Source organism: Salvelinus fontinalis, chromosome 19 (assembly GCF_029448725.1).
Source record: "Salvelinus fontinalis isolate EN_2023a chromosome 19, ASM2944872v1, whole genome shotgun sequence".
NCBI lineage: Eukaryota > Metazoa > Chordata > Actinopteri > Salmoniformes > Salmonidae > Salvelinus > Salvelinus fontinalis.
In genome coordinates, this window is record NC_074683.1 from 38,573,662 (window position 1) to 38,590,598 (window position 16,937).

Here is a 16,937-nt window from a genome sequence, read left to right on the forward strand (position 1 = left end):
GGGCGTGACAAATACTTACTGGCGCTTACTCATGGACTATCAAGCTATCCAATTCCTCAGTCAACAGTGGAACTCTCTGCTCTGGCCATGACATACGAGTCCTGCATGCCGTACACTACAAGCGGCGTGTTGTGAAGGGAGTGACAGGTGATGACATCTGAAGACATCTTGACTGAGCCCCAACATTTGTTTAGGTCAGATGACTCTCTAAACCTTTATTCTTCTTTATTCAAGCGTTTTATCCGGCAGTATGTCAGGACCTTTCAATTGTGGGCATTCAGTATTATAAGCATGTTAAGGGGTCATTCAGTATTATAGGTAGGTATATGGGGGATTCAGTGTTATAGGCAGGTATAGGGGGATTCAGTGTTATAGGCAGGTAAAGGGGATTCAGTATTATAGGCAGGTATAGGGGGATTCAGTGTTATAGGCAGGTAAAGGGGGGATTCAGTATTATAGGCAGGTATAGGGGGATTCAGTGTTATAAAACTCCCAGACACTGATAACTGTGAAGTGATCGGAGCCTATAAATCCAGTCCAGATCCAGCTGAGCTCATCTGATCACACTGCTAGTCTGTGGGCTGTTCTTGTCTGGTGTGTAAATCTTCTGTTGGCAGACACTGCCTCAGCTAAGGACCTACTGTCAGGTTTCTCTACCCTGCCCCCCCCCCCCCCCCTCCCCTCCCCCCATTGGAGGTTGTTATTAAATTATAATTTCAGAGCGAACAGAGACTTAAATATTTAAGAAAATAAATGGTGAGACTGTGTTTACGTTGTCTCCATCTGGACTTGATCAGCCTGGCGATAGGAGAGCCAACCACTGGTTCCTCCAGGTTTAGTCAACGTGCCTTCTTAGGGAATTTGTTTGGGATTACTACTATTCATCTTCCTCCTCCTATTCCGCCTCTTCCTCATCTTCCGCTTCCTCATCGTCCTATTCATCCTCTTCTTATTCATCCTCTTCTTATTCATCCTCTTCCTCCTCTTCATATTCCTCACCTTCCACTTCCTATTCATCCTCTTCCTATTCATCCTCTTCCTCATCCTCTTCTTCCTATTCATCCTCTTCCTATTCATCCTCTTCCTCATCCTCTTCTTCCTATTCTTATTCATCCCCTTCCTCTTTCTCCCTATTGGAGCCATTTCAGCATGGCACGATGGTTCTAATACAACTCTTCGTATGTCTTCAAGTACTAGGGTTCAGAGAGAGACCTGAGGGGAACAGGAGATAAGGAGAAGTGTAATAGTAATTTCCGGAGAAGTACATATGGGAGATTCCTCTGTAGTAGCAGACCTACAATATGTATCATCAGTGATTGACCCCAGGACGTTCAGCAAAGTGTTGTGAGGGACGACGTGCTAGTGGCTCCATGCTGGGTGTAGCTGGATCTCATGCTGGTCTTTTCACTAGAGATCTCCACTGTGCTCCATAGAGACAAATATCCCCTGTGCTTCCTCTTGTCCACTTCCTGACTCCCTCTGGCCTCCTCCAGCCTACTCGTCCATTTGTTTTTGCTGGTTAGATCATGGAGAGATTACCATCTCCCAGCATGAAACTTGGGGCTGGGGAGTGGAAGTGGAGGAGGGGACTCTGTCTCACAAATAGGACCTTAATACGGTCCTCATTGCAGTTGTCGTACATGATTGAATGCTTATGGTGATTGTCGCCTAACCAAATGGAAATTCTAATGACGTAGTCAATCACTGAATCAGATCTAGTCCTCTGCTGATGACACAAATGCACTACTATTCATGAGCAGCTTTGTTTCTGAGGAATTGTCACGAAAAAATAAACATGATGGACAATGAAACATTACAGTACATTACGCCAGCAATGTCAAAACTGATTTGGTGACTCTCTATGGTAAAATTGTGAGGCAACCTCACTCGTCCCATAACTTATTAATTGTATTTTTGGCAGGCAGCAGAGGGCTAGGCTTTACTAGCACTAACTACTAACTAACTATTTACTAGCGCTAACTATTCACATCAACCACAGTCACTGACTGTAACCCTGCACTCCTGTACGTTAGGTTAGTTACCTGAAAGGACCTATAGACCCGTCGTTAGGCTCAAAGACCAAATCTGTACAGTGCATAATAATATCCCACTGATTCACAAGGAAATCATTTTAGCAAGAAAATATGAGATAGAGCTATTCTCTTTCTTTTAGTGGTACTGCACCTTGGGGTGATGTTTGGTCTAGTATTGATTAGCCTTGGGGTGAGGTTTGGTCTAGCATTGATTAGCTGTGGGGTGAGGTTTGGTCTAGCATTGATTAGCCTTGGGGTGAGGTTTGGTCTAGCATTGATTAGCCTTGGGGTGAGGTGTGGTCTAGTATTGATTAGCCTTGGGGTGAGGTTTGGTCTAGTATTGATTAGCCTTGGGGTGAGGTTTGGTCAAGCATTGATTAGCCTTGGGGTGATGTTTGGTCTAGTATTGATTAGCATTGGGGTGATGTTTGGTCTAGTATTGATTAGCCTTGGGGTGAGGTTTGGTCTAGCATTGATTAGCCTTGGGGTGAGGTTTGGTCTAGCATTGATTAGCCTTGGGGAGAGGTTTGGTCTAGCATTGATTAGCCTTGGGGTGAGGTTTGGTCTATCATTTTGAATGTCTATTTTCCATCCTTTGTTTGGGCATTGCGAATAGAAAATGACATCTGTATTGGCCTGCTCTGGCTTTTGTGTCTCATTTCACAGTCTGTGACTCAATTCAAGTTTAATTGGAGAGCTACTTTGCCCTGCATGCTGGACAAATCATGAAAATGTGTCTGCTGGAGTTCAGAGATAATGACGAAAGCAGACCTATTGGTTAAGTTGCTCAGCAAAAGCTGCATGAACAGGAAATCTACAGCTGTGTTGGATTGCTTACCTCACCACTGTCCCATTGCCCCAATCTTGAAAATACTGTATGCTTTACCATAAGTCAGGGACCACAGACACATCTCTGTCACGGTTCTCCTTTGAACTATGTCCAGTTTGGCTTTAAAAGGATTTGAGGTAGGTGAGGAAGTTAATGTTTGTTATTCTTGCAGTTAGCCTAGTGGACTACTAACAGCAAGGTTGCAAGATCAAATCCCCGAGCCGACAAGGTAAAAATCTGTTGTTCTGCGCCTGAACAAGGCAGTTAACCCACTGTTCCTAGGCTGTCATTGAACATAAGAATTTGCCTAGTAAAATAAAGAAAAAAGTATTTGCTGTAGTTTGTTTCTCTCTCACCAATGTGGGGTAACTGTACTCTGCTGCATCCTCTGTAGTGGTGCTTTTTTTCTTCATATCTCCTACTTTAAAGGTTTCTGCTTAAGGAATCACCATGGAGTAAACATCTAGAGAGGATAGGGGTACGAAACACTCTGTTGAACAGTTATTATCAGGGGGAATCTCCTTTTTAGTGAGACGTGTCAGACAGGTCTCCAATGGGAACTCAAAACTAGGCTACTAACTGGGATGAAAAGGTGCTGTTAAGAATGAAGAACAACAGCAGGGATCTCCAAACAGTAGTTGACTTTCATAAATCCTCCTGCACGTCAAGACATTACTCATATCTAAAAATGAGTCCCACATATACAGTAATTAATTCTCAAAATGTATCTGTCTTAGTGAAAAACGGTCTTACTGAAAATGAAGTCCTACTGAGTAGGTTCTGTGTAGTTAGGTTAGAGGCCTTGTGATGAGGGTTGAACGTGTCAAGATATTTTCTGTGAGGACTGGCATGTTGAAAGCACTGAGTTCCTAGTTATTCTAGTGGTATTATGTTGATACTGTAGATACTACTAGGTGTATCTGTGTTGCGTCATTCCGTCAGTCCAACACCCACCACCAGCTGAAGGAAACAGCCATTAGAGAGAGAGAGCAGGAGAAAGGTAGTGGAGGTGTTGAGACACAGAGTTTTTTATTTTATTTTTTATTTCACCTTTTTTATTTAACCAGGTAGGCCAGTTGAGAACAAGTTCTCATTTACAACTGCGACCTGGCCAAGATAAAGCAAAGCCGTTCGACACATATAACAAAACAGAGTTACACACATGGAATAAACAAAGGTACAGTCAATAACACAACAGATAAAGTCTATATACAGTGTGTGCAAAAGTACAGGGGCCGGATTCACAAAATCATCTTAAGAAGACATTTCTTCTTAACTGCAATTTTTTTCTTTAATTATAGACTTATGAAGAAAGTTAAGCAAAGTTGCTATTCCTCAATAAAGTTATTGGAAATGTTCTTAAAGTTTTTCTATGTTTCTTCCTAAGAAAAAAAGTTAAGAACAAATGGAATTCTTGAAAATAATGTTTTAGGATTTCTTCTTGGAAATGTACTTACCTTTAGGACAGCTAAACCCGTGTCCTGAGACGAATGGATACGCCTGTAAACATGAACGTTTTCTAGCGCCACAGACACAGTTGGCTACCGGATATTTAAATACAGCAAGAAAACAAATTATACACACATTATCTAGCTAGCTAGTAATTAACAACGTATTACAATATTCTATAAGTGTTAAATAGCTAACGCTATCTCATCAATTTGCAAAAAAATAACTTGGCTAACTTAGGTAACGCGTAACGTCGTTAGCTATGTTGTTGGCTATAATGTCGATACATGTTAGCTAGCTAACGTAGCTACCTAACTTACCGGTTGCGCAGTCCCTCTACCACCATCTCTCCTATCATGGACGACACCTTCTCCTCCAGCTGGTCCACATGAATGGTCTCTACGCTCCCTTCTTCTTAGCAGCCGCCTTGATGTCGGACCACTTCTTTTTTACGCCGTCACTGTCCCTTGCTATACCCCCGGCGGCAGAGACAGACACGGCCACTCTCACCCATCCTCTCTTATTGGTGTCTGCAGTGACCCAGCAGTTATTCAGTCTCCCCAACAGCAACCTTTTCCTTTATTTTGATATAGCTAATCTGATGGCTATAATGTGTGAAAAATAATGAAATAACCAAATCCTATCATCCCTGTCACGTAAGCTTATTTATTGGTTTCAAGCATGTCACTAATGTCAATGACACATAAGAAGATATTTACGAAGTTCTTAAGAAAAATATTTACGAAGTTCCTAAGAACATTTAGAGGAACTGCATTTACGAACTATCTTATGAACTTATTATTTTCCTAAAGAAACCTCTTACGTTTTTTCATAAGGAATGTTTTGTGAATACGGCCCCAGCTCGTCAGGGAGGGAGGGAGCCCCATGGCTGGGCTGGGTGGCTGAGAACCAGGCTGAGGCCCTGGGTGTGTCTGTCTGTAAGTGGTTCCCTAGCCCCGGCCTGGAGCTCAACAATGTGTAGGAGAGGAGCATCCCATTCTGGCCCTGCCTCCCCCTCTGCCCTCTAGAACCTCCACAGACCTGAGACCATTCTCTAGCATGAAACAATATTTTCCCGGAGCGTTTAGTAAACCAGGTCCACATACTGTAGTACTGAGAAAAAAACATGTTAGGAATCTGTGTTGTCATTCCCGAAGGATGTCTTGTATAGCTGTCTTTTTTTTAATCTGTCGTGATTTACCGTTTTGGGTTAATTTTCAGAGCATCACTCTACGCTCATCCAGTCTCATAATTTAACCAGAGCCTGGCATGAACTTGATTTAATAAATAAAACTGTTTTCCGTCTACAGATTTCGACTCAGAGACGCCAAGGAAGAACTGTCTACCCCACAGTGCCTGAGAACGCTGAGAAGGAGGCGCAGAGTCTGTTTGTCCAAGAGGTAAGATCCTACGAGTGCAATAATCACAGTGGTTTTATTGACAGTTAGGTGTTGGCATTGAGATGTGCCATTACTTTCACCATGCAGCCATATTAAATACAGACATTAGAGTCAGTCTTCAGCCAGCTTCTGACCTCTCATTTATGTAGATGGCGGCCTGTACGAGATCAATAGATATGGAAACACACTGTGCCGCACAGACTTTAGGGTCTGTGATGATTTCCCCATTGTTTATTGAATGTGTCCAGCCGAACCGAACTTCTATTTCACTTAGCACATACTTTGTTACACAATGGTGTTTTATTGTTCAGTACAGACAGGCGTAGGAATTATGGGCCGTTACTGGAAGCCATCCAGCCAATAGGAGTATTTTCATTCTCTTCAATAACATCTGTTCAGGCCAGGAGACCAAAAAACTGATGAACGGAATCCAGTTCCAAGGTAAATGGATTGTTCTTCTCAAAACGTCTGGTCTTCATTCTCTCAGAGCTCTGTTAACAGTAGTGCCTCCCTGTACCAAGCCCGGTAAATGCCTTCTGCAACTAAGTGGTATTGAACTTGATCTTGAAATCAGAATATAGTCAGGCTTACTGTCCATTCTGTTCTGAATTATTAGACCAAAGGTGAGTGAACAACAGTTCACCTGACACAAGAAGTCTGGGGTGAAGTGTCAAACACACGCCTTAAACGCACCTGCTCTGGACTAACAGTAGATGGGATACCTTACAGCGACCTTTGTATTGGGCTATGAACTCCTCCTTACTGGACAGCCAGGCTCCCCTAACAAAGCTGAAGTATTTTGATCTTTGATATTTATTAGGATCCCCATTAGCCGCTACAAAAGCATCAGCTACTCTTCCTGGGGTTCACATGAAACATGACATAATGCATAGTACAGAACCTGATTAGTCCAGGACCGAACTATATACATTGAAAATGTCACACATAGCCTACATATCTGTTCTCAGATAAAACTATGGATGTGTCATAATTCAGATTTCTGTCATACTGTTATCATCATAAAATATTTCCTTTTCTCATTGCAAGATTTGACTCAACCAAAAAACTCTACCATTTTAATCACCAGAAAAAGTCTCCAAGCATTTAGGTAAAATAACTAAACTGATATCTAGGATGTGAGATGAGACAAAGTCTCCAAGCATTTAGGTAAAATAACTAAACTCATATCTAGGATGTGAGATTAGACAAAGTCTCCAAGCATTTAGGTAAAATAACTAAACTCATATCTAGGATGTGAGATTAGACAAAGTCTCAAAATTTTACTTAATCCCAGACTTTTTAAATATGAACTTTTTAGTCATCAAGTACTAAATGTGTAGGCGGATGAGGAAGTGGCTGCTGAACTACTGAACACTGAACTACTGAACACTGAACTACTGAACACTGAACTACAGAACACTGAACGCTGATCTACTGAACTACTGAACACTGAACTACTGAACACTGAACTACTACTGATCTACTCTTTTCTGCCAACTATCTGCATTCCTGTTAATCAAATCAAATGTTATTTGCATTTTACATTTGAGTCATTTAGCAGACGCTCTTATCCAGAGCGACTTACAGTAGAGTGCATACATTTTTTTATTACATTTTACATACTGAGACAAGGATATCCCTACCGGCCAAACCCTCCCTAACCCGGACGACGCTATGCCAATTGTGCGTCCCCCCACGGACCTCCCGGTTGCGGCCGGCTGCGACAGAGCCTGGGCGCGAACCCAGAGACTCTGGTGGCGCAGCAAGCACTGCGATGCAGTGCCCTAGACCACTTATTTGTCACATACACATGGTTAGCAGATGTTAATGCGAGTGTAGCGAAATGCTTGTGCTTCTAGTTCCGACAATGTAGTAATAACCAACGAGTAATCTAACCTAAAAATTTCACAACAGCTACCTTATACACACAAGTGTAAAGGGAAGAAGAATATGTACATAAAGATATATGAATGAGTGATGGCACAGAACGGCATAGGCAAGATGCAGTAGATGGTATTGAGTACAGTATATACATATGAGATGAGTAATGTAGGGTATGTAAACATAAAAGTGCCATTGTTTAAAATGGCTAGTGATACATGTATTACATAAAGATTGCAAGATGCAGTAGGTGGTATAGAGTACAGTATATACACATGAGATGCGTAATGTAGGGTATGTAAACATTATATGAAGTGTCATTGTTTAAAGTGGCTAGTGATACATTTTTTACACGTATGGCAGCAGCCACTCGATGTTAGTGGTGGCTGTTTAACAGTCTGATGGCCTTGAGATAGAAGCTGTTTTTCAGTCTCTTGGTCCCTGCTTTGATGCACCTGTACTGACCTCGCCTTCTGGATAACGGGGGTGAACAGGCAGGGGCTCGAGTGGTTGTCCTTGATGATCTTTATGGCCTTCCTGTGACATCGGGTGGTGTAGGTGTCCTGGAGGGCAGGTAGTTTTCCCCCGGTGATGCGTTGTGCAGACCTCACTACCCTCTGGAGAGCCTTACGGTTGTGGGCGGAGCAGTTGCCGTACCAGGCGGTGATACAGCCCGACAGGATGCTCTCGATTGTGCATCTGTAGAAGTTTGTGAGTGCTTTTGGTGACAAGCCGAATTTCTTCAGCCTCCTGAGGTTGAAGAGGCGCTGCTGCGCCTTCTTCACAACGCTGTCTGTGTGGGTGGACCAATTTAGTTTGTCCGTGATGTGTACGCCAAGGAACTTAAAACTTTCTACCCTCTCCACTACTGTCCCTTCGATGTGGATAGGGGGGTGCTCCCTCTGCTGTTTCCTGAAGTCCACGATCATCTCCTTTGTTTTGTGTTACGTGGGAAGAAGAAGACTTAGTTCGGTTAACACATATTGGTTGTTGTGTGCTTGTATGAATGTTTCTGGTTTCTTTAGACTAAACATTGAAACTGTGTCTTGATTTACACATGAAAGCCGTTGATTTTTCTCTCTCTCTTTATTTCAGTGCATCAAGACCTACAACACTGACTGGCATGTCGTTAATTACAAGTATGAGGACTACTCTGGGGACTTTCGGCAGCTTCCAAAGTAAGCCTGTTGTTCAGAACGGTGTCTTGACAGTGCAGTGTTGTATATCATGTAACCAAGTGGTGATTTCCTCCTGGGCAAGTTAGTACAGCTACCCTCTTTGTGCTAAGAATTCACACTAAAATGCACGCACACAGAAACACGCACACACACAGGTGTCAGACAGGGTCAGGCTGTCTGTAATCTTCTCAGCCTTAGTTGCTGATTGGTGAGGAGATTTTGGCATGGATACCCTACAAGGAAATGCAGGTTTTATGTTTTAACCAGCAATAACAATGGATACTTCCTGTTCAAGCCAAACTCAGGTTATTCCTGGAGCAGTGGGATTTAGTCTGTGTGGAAACTAACCCCGGTTCTAAGAGTGTCTCATTAGTTCCAGGAATATGGTTTCCGGTGTCATCGTTGTGGAATTTGGACATAAAACGAAGCTGCCCCAACCTTGAGACTTGCCATTGATGTCACCATTCAGTGTCCAGGGAGGGAAATTGAAACAATAAAATATGGCATGACACTAATTTTTACAGTGGTTTTCCTGGGTTGAATTAGTTCAAGGTTCCTATGTAAGTGGGACTTGTAAAGTACATTACATTCGGTTTCATTTCTTATAACAATCAATGACCTCTGATAGATAATGAATGACCTCTGACCTCTGATAGATAAGATCAAATCATACTTTATCCATGTCCTTGTGTTTTACAGCAAAGTGTCCAGACCAGACAAACTGGCTGTCCACGTTTTTGAGGTTGATGAAGATGTCGATAAAGATGAGGTAAGTGAATGTCTGTAGAAAGTTACAAATAACAAACTATTTAGCTAAGCCACTTGTTTATTCCTATCAGCACACAGATCTTAAGTTTTTACCTCAACTCTTGACCCTCAGCCTTGCCCACATGCTCCATGTACAAATAATTTAAAATCAAATAATCCTCCAGGCAGGCAGGCAGGCAGGCAGGCAGGCAGGCAGGCAGGCAGGCAGGCAGGCAGGCAGGCAGGCAGGCAGGCAGGCAGGCAGGCAGGCAGGCAGGCAGGCAGGCAGGCAGACAGACAGACAGGCAGGCAGACAGACAGACAGACAGACAGACAGACAGACAGACAGACAGACAGACAGACAGACAGACAGACAGACAGACAGACAGACAGACAGACAGACAGACAGACAGACAGACAGACAGACAGACAGACAGACAGACAGACAGACAGACAGACAGACAGACAGACAGACAGACAGACAGACAGACAGACAGACAGACAGACAGACAGACAGACAGACAGACAGACAGACAGACAGACAGACAGACAGACAGACAGACAGACAGACAGACAGACAGACAGACAGACAGACAGACAGACAGACAGACAGACAGACAGACAGACAGACAGACAGACAGACAGACAGACAGACAGACAGACAGACAGACAGACAGACAGACAGACAGACAGACAGACAGACAGACAGACAGACAGACAGACAGACAGACAGACAGACAGACAGACAGACAGACAGACAGACAGACAGACAGACAGACAGACAGACAGACAGACAGACAGACAGACAGACAGACAGACAGACAGACAGACAGACAGACAGACAGACAGACAGACAGACAGACAGACAGACAGACAGACAGACAGACAGACAGACAGACAGACAGACAGACAGACAGACAGACAGACAGACAGACAGACAGACAGACAGACAGACAGACAGACAGACAGACAGACAGACAGACAGACAGACAGACAGACAGACAGACAGACAGACAGACAGACAGACAGACAGACAGACAGACAGACAGACAGACAGACAGACAGACAGACAGACAGACAGACAGACAGACAGACAGACAGACAGACAGACAGACAGACAGACAGACAGACAGACAGACAGACAGACAGACAGACAGACAGACAGACAGACAGACAGACAGACAGACAGACAGACAGACAGACAGACAGACAGACAGACAGACAGACAGACAGACAGACAGACAGACAGACAGACAGACAGACAGACAGACAGACAGACAGACAGACAGACAGACAGACAGACAGACAGACAGACAGACAGACAGACAGACAGACAGACAGACAGACAGACAGACAGACAGACAGACAGACAGACAGACAGACAGACAGACAGACAGACAGACAGACAGACAGACAGACAGACAGACAGACAGACAGACAGACAGACAGACAGACAGACAGACAGACAGACAGACAGACAGACAGACAGACAGACAGACAGACAGACAGACAGACAGACAGACAGACAGACAGACAGACAGACAGACAGACAGACAGACAGACAGACAGACAGACAGACAGACAGACAGACAGACAGACAGACAGACAGACAGACAGACAGACAGACAGACAGACAGACAGACAGACAGACAGACAGACAGACAGACAGACAGACAGACAGACAGACAGACAGACAGACAGACAGACAGACAGACAGACAGACAGACAGACAGACAGACAGACAGACAGACAGACAGACAGACAGACAGACAGACAGACAGACAGACAGACAGACAGACAGACAGACAGACAGACAGACAGACAGACAGACAGACAGACAGACAGACAGACAGACAGACAGACAGACAGACAGACAGACAGACAGACAGACAGACAGACAGACAGACAGACAGACAGACAGACAGACAGACAGACAGACAGACAGACAGACAGACAGACAGACAGACAGACAGACAGACAGACAGACAGACAGACAGACAGACAGACAGACAGACAGACAGACAGACAGACAGACAGACAGACAGACAGACAGACAGACAGACAGACAGACAGACAGACAGACAGACAGACAGACAGACAGACAGACAGACAGACAGACAGACAGACAGACAGACAGACAGACAGACAGACAGACAGACAGACAGACAGACAGACAGACAGACAGACAGACAGACAGACAGACAGACAGACAGACAGACAGACAGACAGACAGACAGACAGACAGACAGACAGACAGACAGACAGACAGACAGACAGACAGACAGACAGACAGACAGACAGAAATTAATGAAATGTTCATGCTCCTCTAAGACAGTCCAGCAGCTTTCTACACTGCCAGAAGGCCCCGGTATCTAAACTCTTTACTCCTAGAAACCTGTATCACCTAGAAGAACACCCCTTCTGAGTCTCACAAGCATCAGATCCTATTTCAGGTTTTCATTCAGACTACGACTGATTTGGCTTTCCTGGTCCAATCACAGTTGTTAAATGTCTCCGGCAAAATATGAAAGATTGCTGTGTCTAAACAGCACATATTGTGCCTAAATAGTACATTTTGTGTCTAAATAGCACCTGTTGTGTCTAAATAACACATGGTGTGTCTAAATAGCTTATATTGACTGGAACGAATTACAAAAATCACTGAAGTTGGAGACTTTTATTTCCCTCACCAACTTTAAACATCTGCTATCTGAGCAGCTAACCGATCGCTGCAGCTGTACATAGTCCATCTGTAAACAGCCCACCCAATTTACCTACCTCATCCCCTTACTGTTTTTATTTATTATTTTTTCTGCTCTTTTGCACACCAGTATCTCTACTTGCACATGATCATCTGATGATTTATCACTCCAGTGTTAATCTGCTAAATTGTAATTATTCGCTCCTATGGCCTATTTATTGCCTACCTCCTCATGCCCTTTGCACACAATGTATATAGACTCATTTTTTTTTTCCTACTGTGTTATTGACTTGTTTATTGTTTACTCCATGTGTAACTCTGTGTTGTTGTCTGTTCACACTGCTATGCTTTATCTTGGCCAGGTCGCAGTTGTAAATGAGAACTTGTTCTCAACTAGCCTACCTGGTTAAATAAAGGTTAAATAAAAAATAAAAAATATTATGTCTAAATAGCATGTCATGTCTAAATAGCACATGTTATGTCTAAATAGCACATGTTATGTCTAAATAGCACATGTTACGTCTAAATAGCACATGTTACGTCTAAATAGCACATGTTATGTCTAACTAGCACATGTTATGTCTAACTAGCATGTTATGTCTAAATAGCACATGTTATGTCTAAATAGCACATGTTATGTCTAAATAGCACATGTTATGTCTAAATAGCACGTGTTATGTCTAAAGTATAAAGGGTAATTAGCTGCAGGATTTTGGTTAAATGGCCACCTCTCAAATGGTCTCAGGTTTTCTTTTTTTCTTTTTTTTCAAATTATTTTACATTTAGTGACTGCCTGATTTATACAACTGTGAAACCGTAGCTAGAACCCTTTGGTCTGTGAACCATAGAAATGTCTGATTCTGCTGTGAACAGTGTAAATTAGTCTTTGTTGGCCTTGAAATGGCTTGTGAGACAGGGAGTCAGTGCACACGAGGGAGGCTATGGAGTCACCTGTGTTCAAGCCAACTCTGAAGAGAGGCTGAATCACGGATGCCTGTAGAACCCTCAGAGGGATGGTGTTCTGCAGAGCGTGACCTGAGGCAGTCCCAGGCTGTTTGATAACACCGATGTTATACTTGCATCTCTTCAACTGCTAGGGTCATGTTGACATTTGCATCTGTCACATACGTGTGAATTATGTCTCCTTTATTTCGTGTCAGACAATGCCCCCTACAGGTCTTTAGAGTCATATTTATCGAGACTTGAGTAACCTTATTCACTTATTTAGGCAAATGGTTTGTTGAGCCGAGAGACTAGCCCAGGTCACCAGAGGTCAGCGCCTGACCACTGAACCCCGTAGTCAAACACAGTACAGTATGAAGATAGGCAGAACCTGCTTCTCCAATAGGAATCCCCGATCATGCGATGTCATGGCGATGTCATGGCGACGTTGGCTAGCTAAGTTCATGTTCAGAAACACGTAATCGGGTCTAACGGTTGTCCCGCGCTGAACTGTGCATGTGCAGCCCATCAAATCAAAGGCACTCTTTTGATATAATGTTGTGGTGCTTTTAGATTTCGAGAAAGTTAACAGCAAAGGAAAAAAATGCACTTCTTTCATTGATTTCTCAAACCCCAAACCCCTGCCTGGTCTGCCTGGTCTGCCTGGTCTGCCTGGTCTGCCTGGTCTGCTTGGTCTGCTTGGTCTGCCTGGTCTGCCTGGTCTGCTTGGTCTGCCTGGTCTGCCTGTTCTGCCTGTTCTGCCTGGTCTGCCTGGTCTGCTTGGTCTGCCTGGCCTGCCTGGCCTGCCTGGTCTGCCTGGTCTGCTTGGTCTGCCTGGCCTGCCTGGCCTGCCTGGTCTGCTTGGTCTGCCTGGTCTGCCTGGTCTGCCTGGTCTGCCTGGTCTGCTTGGTCTGCTTGGTCTGCCTGGTCTGCTTGGTCTGCCTAGCCCGCCTGGTCTGCCTGGTCTGCTTGGTCTGCCTGGTCTGCCTGGTCTGCTTGGTCTGCCTGGTCTGCTTGGTCTGCCTGGTCTGCTTAGTCTGCCTGGCCCGCCTGGCCCGCCTGGCCCGCCTGGTCTGCCTGGTCTGCCTGGTCTGCCTGGCCCGCCTGGTCTGCCTGGTCTGCCTGGTCTGCTTGGTCTGCCTGGTCTGCCTGGTCTGCTTGGTCTGCCTGGTCTGCCTGGTCTGCTTGGTCTGCCTGGTCTGCCTGGTCTGCTTGGTCTGCTTGGCATTAGGTCTGACAGGAGAGGGCATTATATCTGACAGGGGAGGAGCATTAGGTCTGACAGGGGAGGGGCATTAGATCTGACAGGGGAGGGGCATTAGGTCTGACAGGAGAGGGGCATTAGGTCTGACAGGGGAGGGGCATTAGGTCTGACAGGGGAGGGGCATTAGATCTGACAGGGGAGGGGCATAGGGGAGGGGTATTAGATCTGACAGGGGAGGGGCATTAGGTCTGACAGTGGAGGGGCATTAGGTCTGACAGGGGAGGGCATTAGATCTGACAGGGGAGGAGCATTAGATCTGACAGGGGAGGGCATTAGATTTGACAGGGGAGGGGCATTAGATCTGACAGGGGAGGGGCATCAGATCTGACGGGGGAGGGGCATTAGATCTGACAGGGGAGGGGCATTAGATCTGACAGGGGAGGAGCATTAGATCTGACAGGGGAGGGGCATTAGATCTGACAGGGGAGGGGCATCAGATCTGACAGGGGAGGGGCATTAGATCTGACAGGGGAGGGGCATTAGATCTGACAGGGGAGGAGCATTAGATCTGACAGGGGAGGGGCATTAGGTCTGACAGGGGAGGGGCATTAGGTCTGACAGGGGAGGGGCATTAGATCTGACAGGGGAGGGGCATTAGGTCTGACAGGGGAGGGGCATTAGATCTGACAGGGGAGGGGCATTAGGTCTGACAGGGGAGGGGCATTAGGTCTGACAGGGGAGGGGCATTAGGTCTGACAGGAGAGGGGCATTAGGTCTGACAGGAGAGGGGCATTAGGTCTGACAGGAGAGGGGCATTAGGTCTGACAGGGGAGGGGCATTAGGTCTGACAGGGGAGGGGTATTAGATCTGACAGGGGAGGGGCATTAGATCTGACAGGGGAGGGCATTAGATCTGACAGGGGAGGAGCATTGGATCTGACAGGGGAGGGGCATTAGATCTGACAGGGGAGGGGCATTAGATCTGACAGGGGAGGGGCATTAGGTCTGACAGGGGGGGGGGCATTAGATCTGACAGGGGGGGGGGGGGGGCATTAGATCTGACAGGGGGGGGGGGGGCATTAGATCTGACAGGGGAGGGGCATTAGATCTGACAGGGGAGGGGCATTAGGTCTGACAGGGGGGAGGGGGGGGGGCATTAGATCTGACAGGGGAGGAGCATTAGATCTGACAGGGGAGGTGCATTAGATCTGACGGGGGGGGGGGGGGCATTAGATCTGACAGGGGAGGAGCATTAGATCTGACAGGGGAGGGGCATTAGATCTGACAGGGGAGGGGCATTAGATCTGACAGGGGAGGGGCATTAGATCTGACAGGGGAGGGGCATTAGATCTGACAGGGGAGGGGCATTAGATCTGACAGGGGAGGGGCATTAGATCTGACAGGGGATGGGCATTAGATCTGACAGGGGATGGGCATTAGGTCTGACAGGGGAGGGGCATTAGATCTGACAGGGGAGGGGCATTAGCTCTTACAGGGGGAGGGGCATTAGGTCTAACAGGGGAGGGGCATTAGATCTGATAACAAGACTCCTCCCAGCTCACCCTTCACCTCACCTCTCTCCTACACCACTGTAAGAGAATGTTCCCAGGCCCAGCAGCCGAGAGTGTCCCATCTATAGACCCCTCAGCAGTCTCTTGCAGGAAGTGGGCTGAGCAGATGATAGTTAAGAAAGTGACCCTTTTCTCCTGAAATCCCCAAATAAATCCTCACTCACTCACTCACTCACTCACTCACTCACTCACTCACTCACTCACTCACTCACACACAGAGAAACCCCAGCCCCATGTCTGTTCATGTATTTAAAGACAATAGCTTTACCACAGGCAGGGAGGGGTAAAACGTTTATGGTCGAATGTGTAAATGATTATGGAAATATTCAGTGTATTGCATCTATGGTTGATTGATGCAACAGTTTTGTTCATCTGGTTGTTTGGGTGTTGCCAGGCAACATTTGCGGAGCTTTGGGGTTCACTGAAAGTAAACACAAGTAAAATGTCGGGTCCTCTGGGGACTGGTGTCTTCTGGCCAGAGGGGGATGACTGGAAGCAGGCCCTGAACGTTTCCAGACCCTCCTCAGATGAGTCGATGATATGCTCTGCCAACACCTTTAAATACATTTTATTGGATGAGAAAGAGAATAGGAATCATGTCATACAAAGTCATATTAATTATTATTATTATTATTATTATTAATCATTATTGTCAGTTTCTAAAAGTATCTGGAACATTGGGTTTTAACTCTGTAGTATGTCAAAGAGAAGAGGCTTAAACACTCTGGGCATGTGTTCTGATCATGAGGACCTGATGGAGACCAGGCCAGGGGCTGGTGCCCTGTCCCCTCTACCCTTACTACTCTCCTAATTGACTTATTTACACAGATCATTACGTCTATGGAAGTCTTCATGGAATAGAGATGGTAGCCATGTGTTTTCGTCATATGTGCCCTTTGCCAATGGATTGGATGCTTTCATGGTATACCTAAGAACTGGGATGATATGGTCACGTCTCAGTGCAGAAGCCATGGAGAGGGGCTGTTTATTTGGGTTCATAGTG

At 45.5% G+C, this 16,937-nt stretch overlaps 1 protein-coding gene across 12 annotated transcripts in view; it reads left to right on the plus strand.

The window, feature by feature from the left end:
* LOC129816698 (dedicator of cytokinesis protein 9-like) overlaps window positions 1-16,937 on the plus strand; it is a 196,685-nt gene that overhangs the window by 96,429 nt on the left and 83,319 nt on the right. For all 12 annotated transcript variants that reach the window (XR_008753592.1, XM_055871481.1, XM_055871486.1 and 9 more), the window contains exons 3-5: window positions 5,622-5,711; window positions 8,688-8,770; window positions 9,470-9,539. Coding sequence is in view for 11 of the 12 variants with exons in the window: in XM_055871481.1 (XP_055727456.1) it covers window positions 5,622-5,711; window positions 8,688-8,770; window positions 9,470-9,539 (243 nt within the window). In the remaining variant the exon portion in view is untranslated. The remainder of the gene's footprint in view (window positions 1-5,621; window positions 5,712-8,687; window positions 8,771-9,469; window positions 9,540-16,937) is intronic.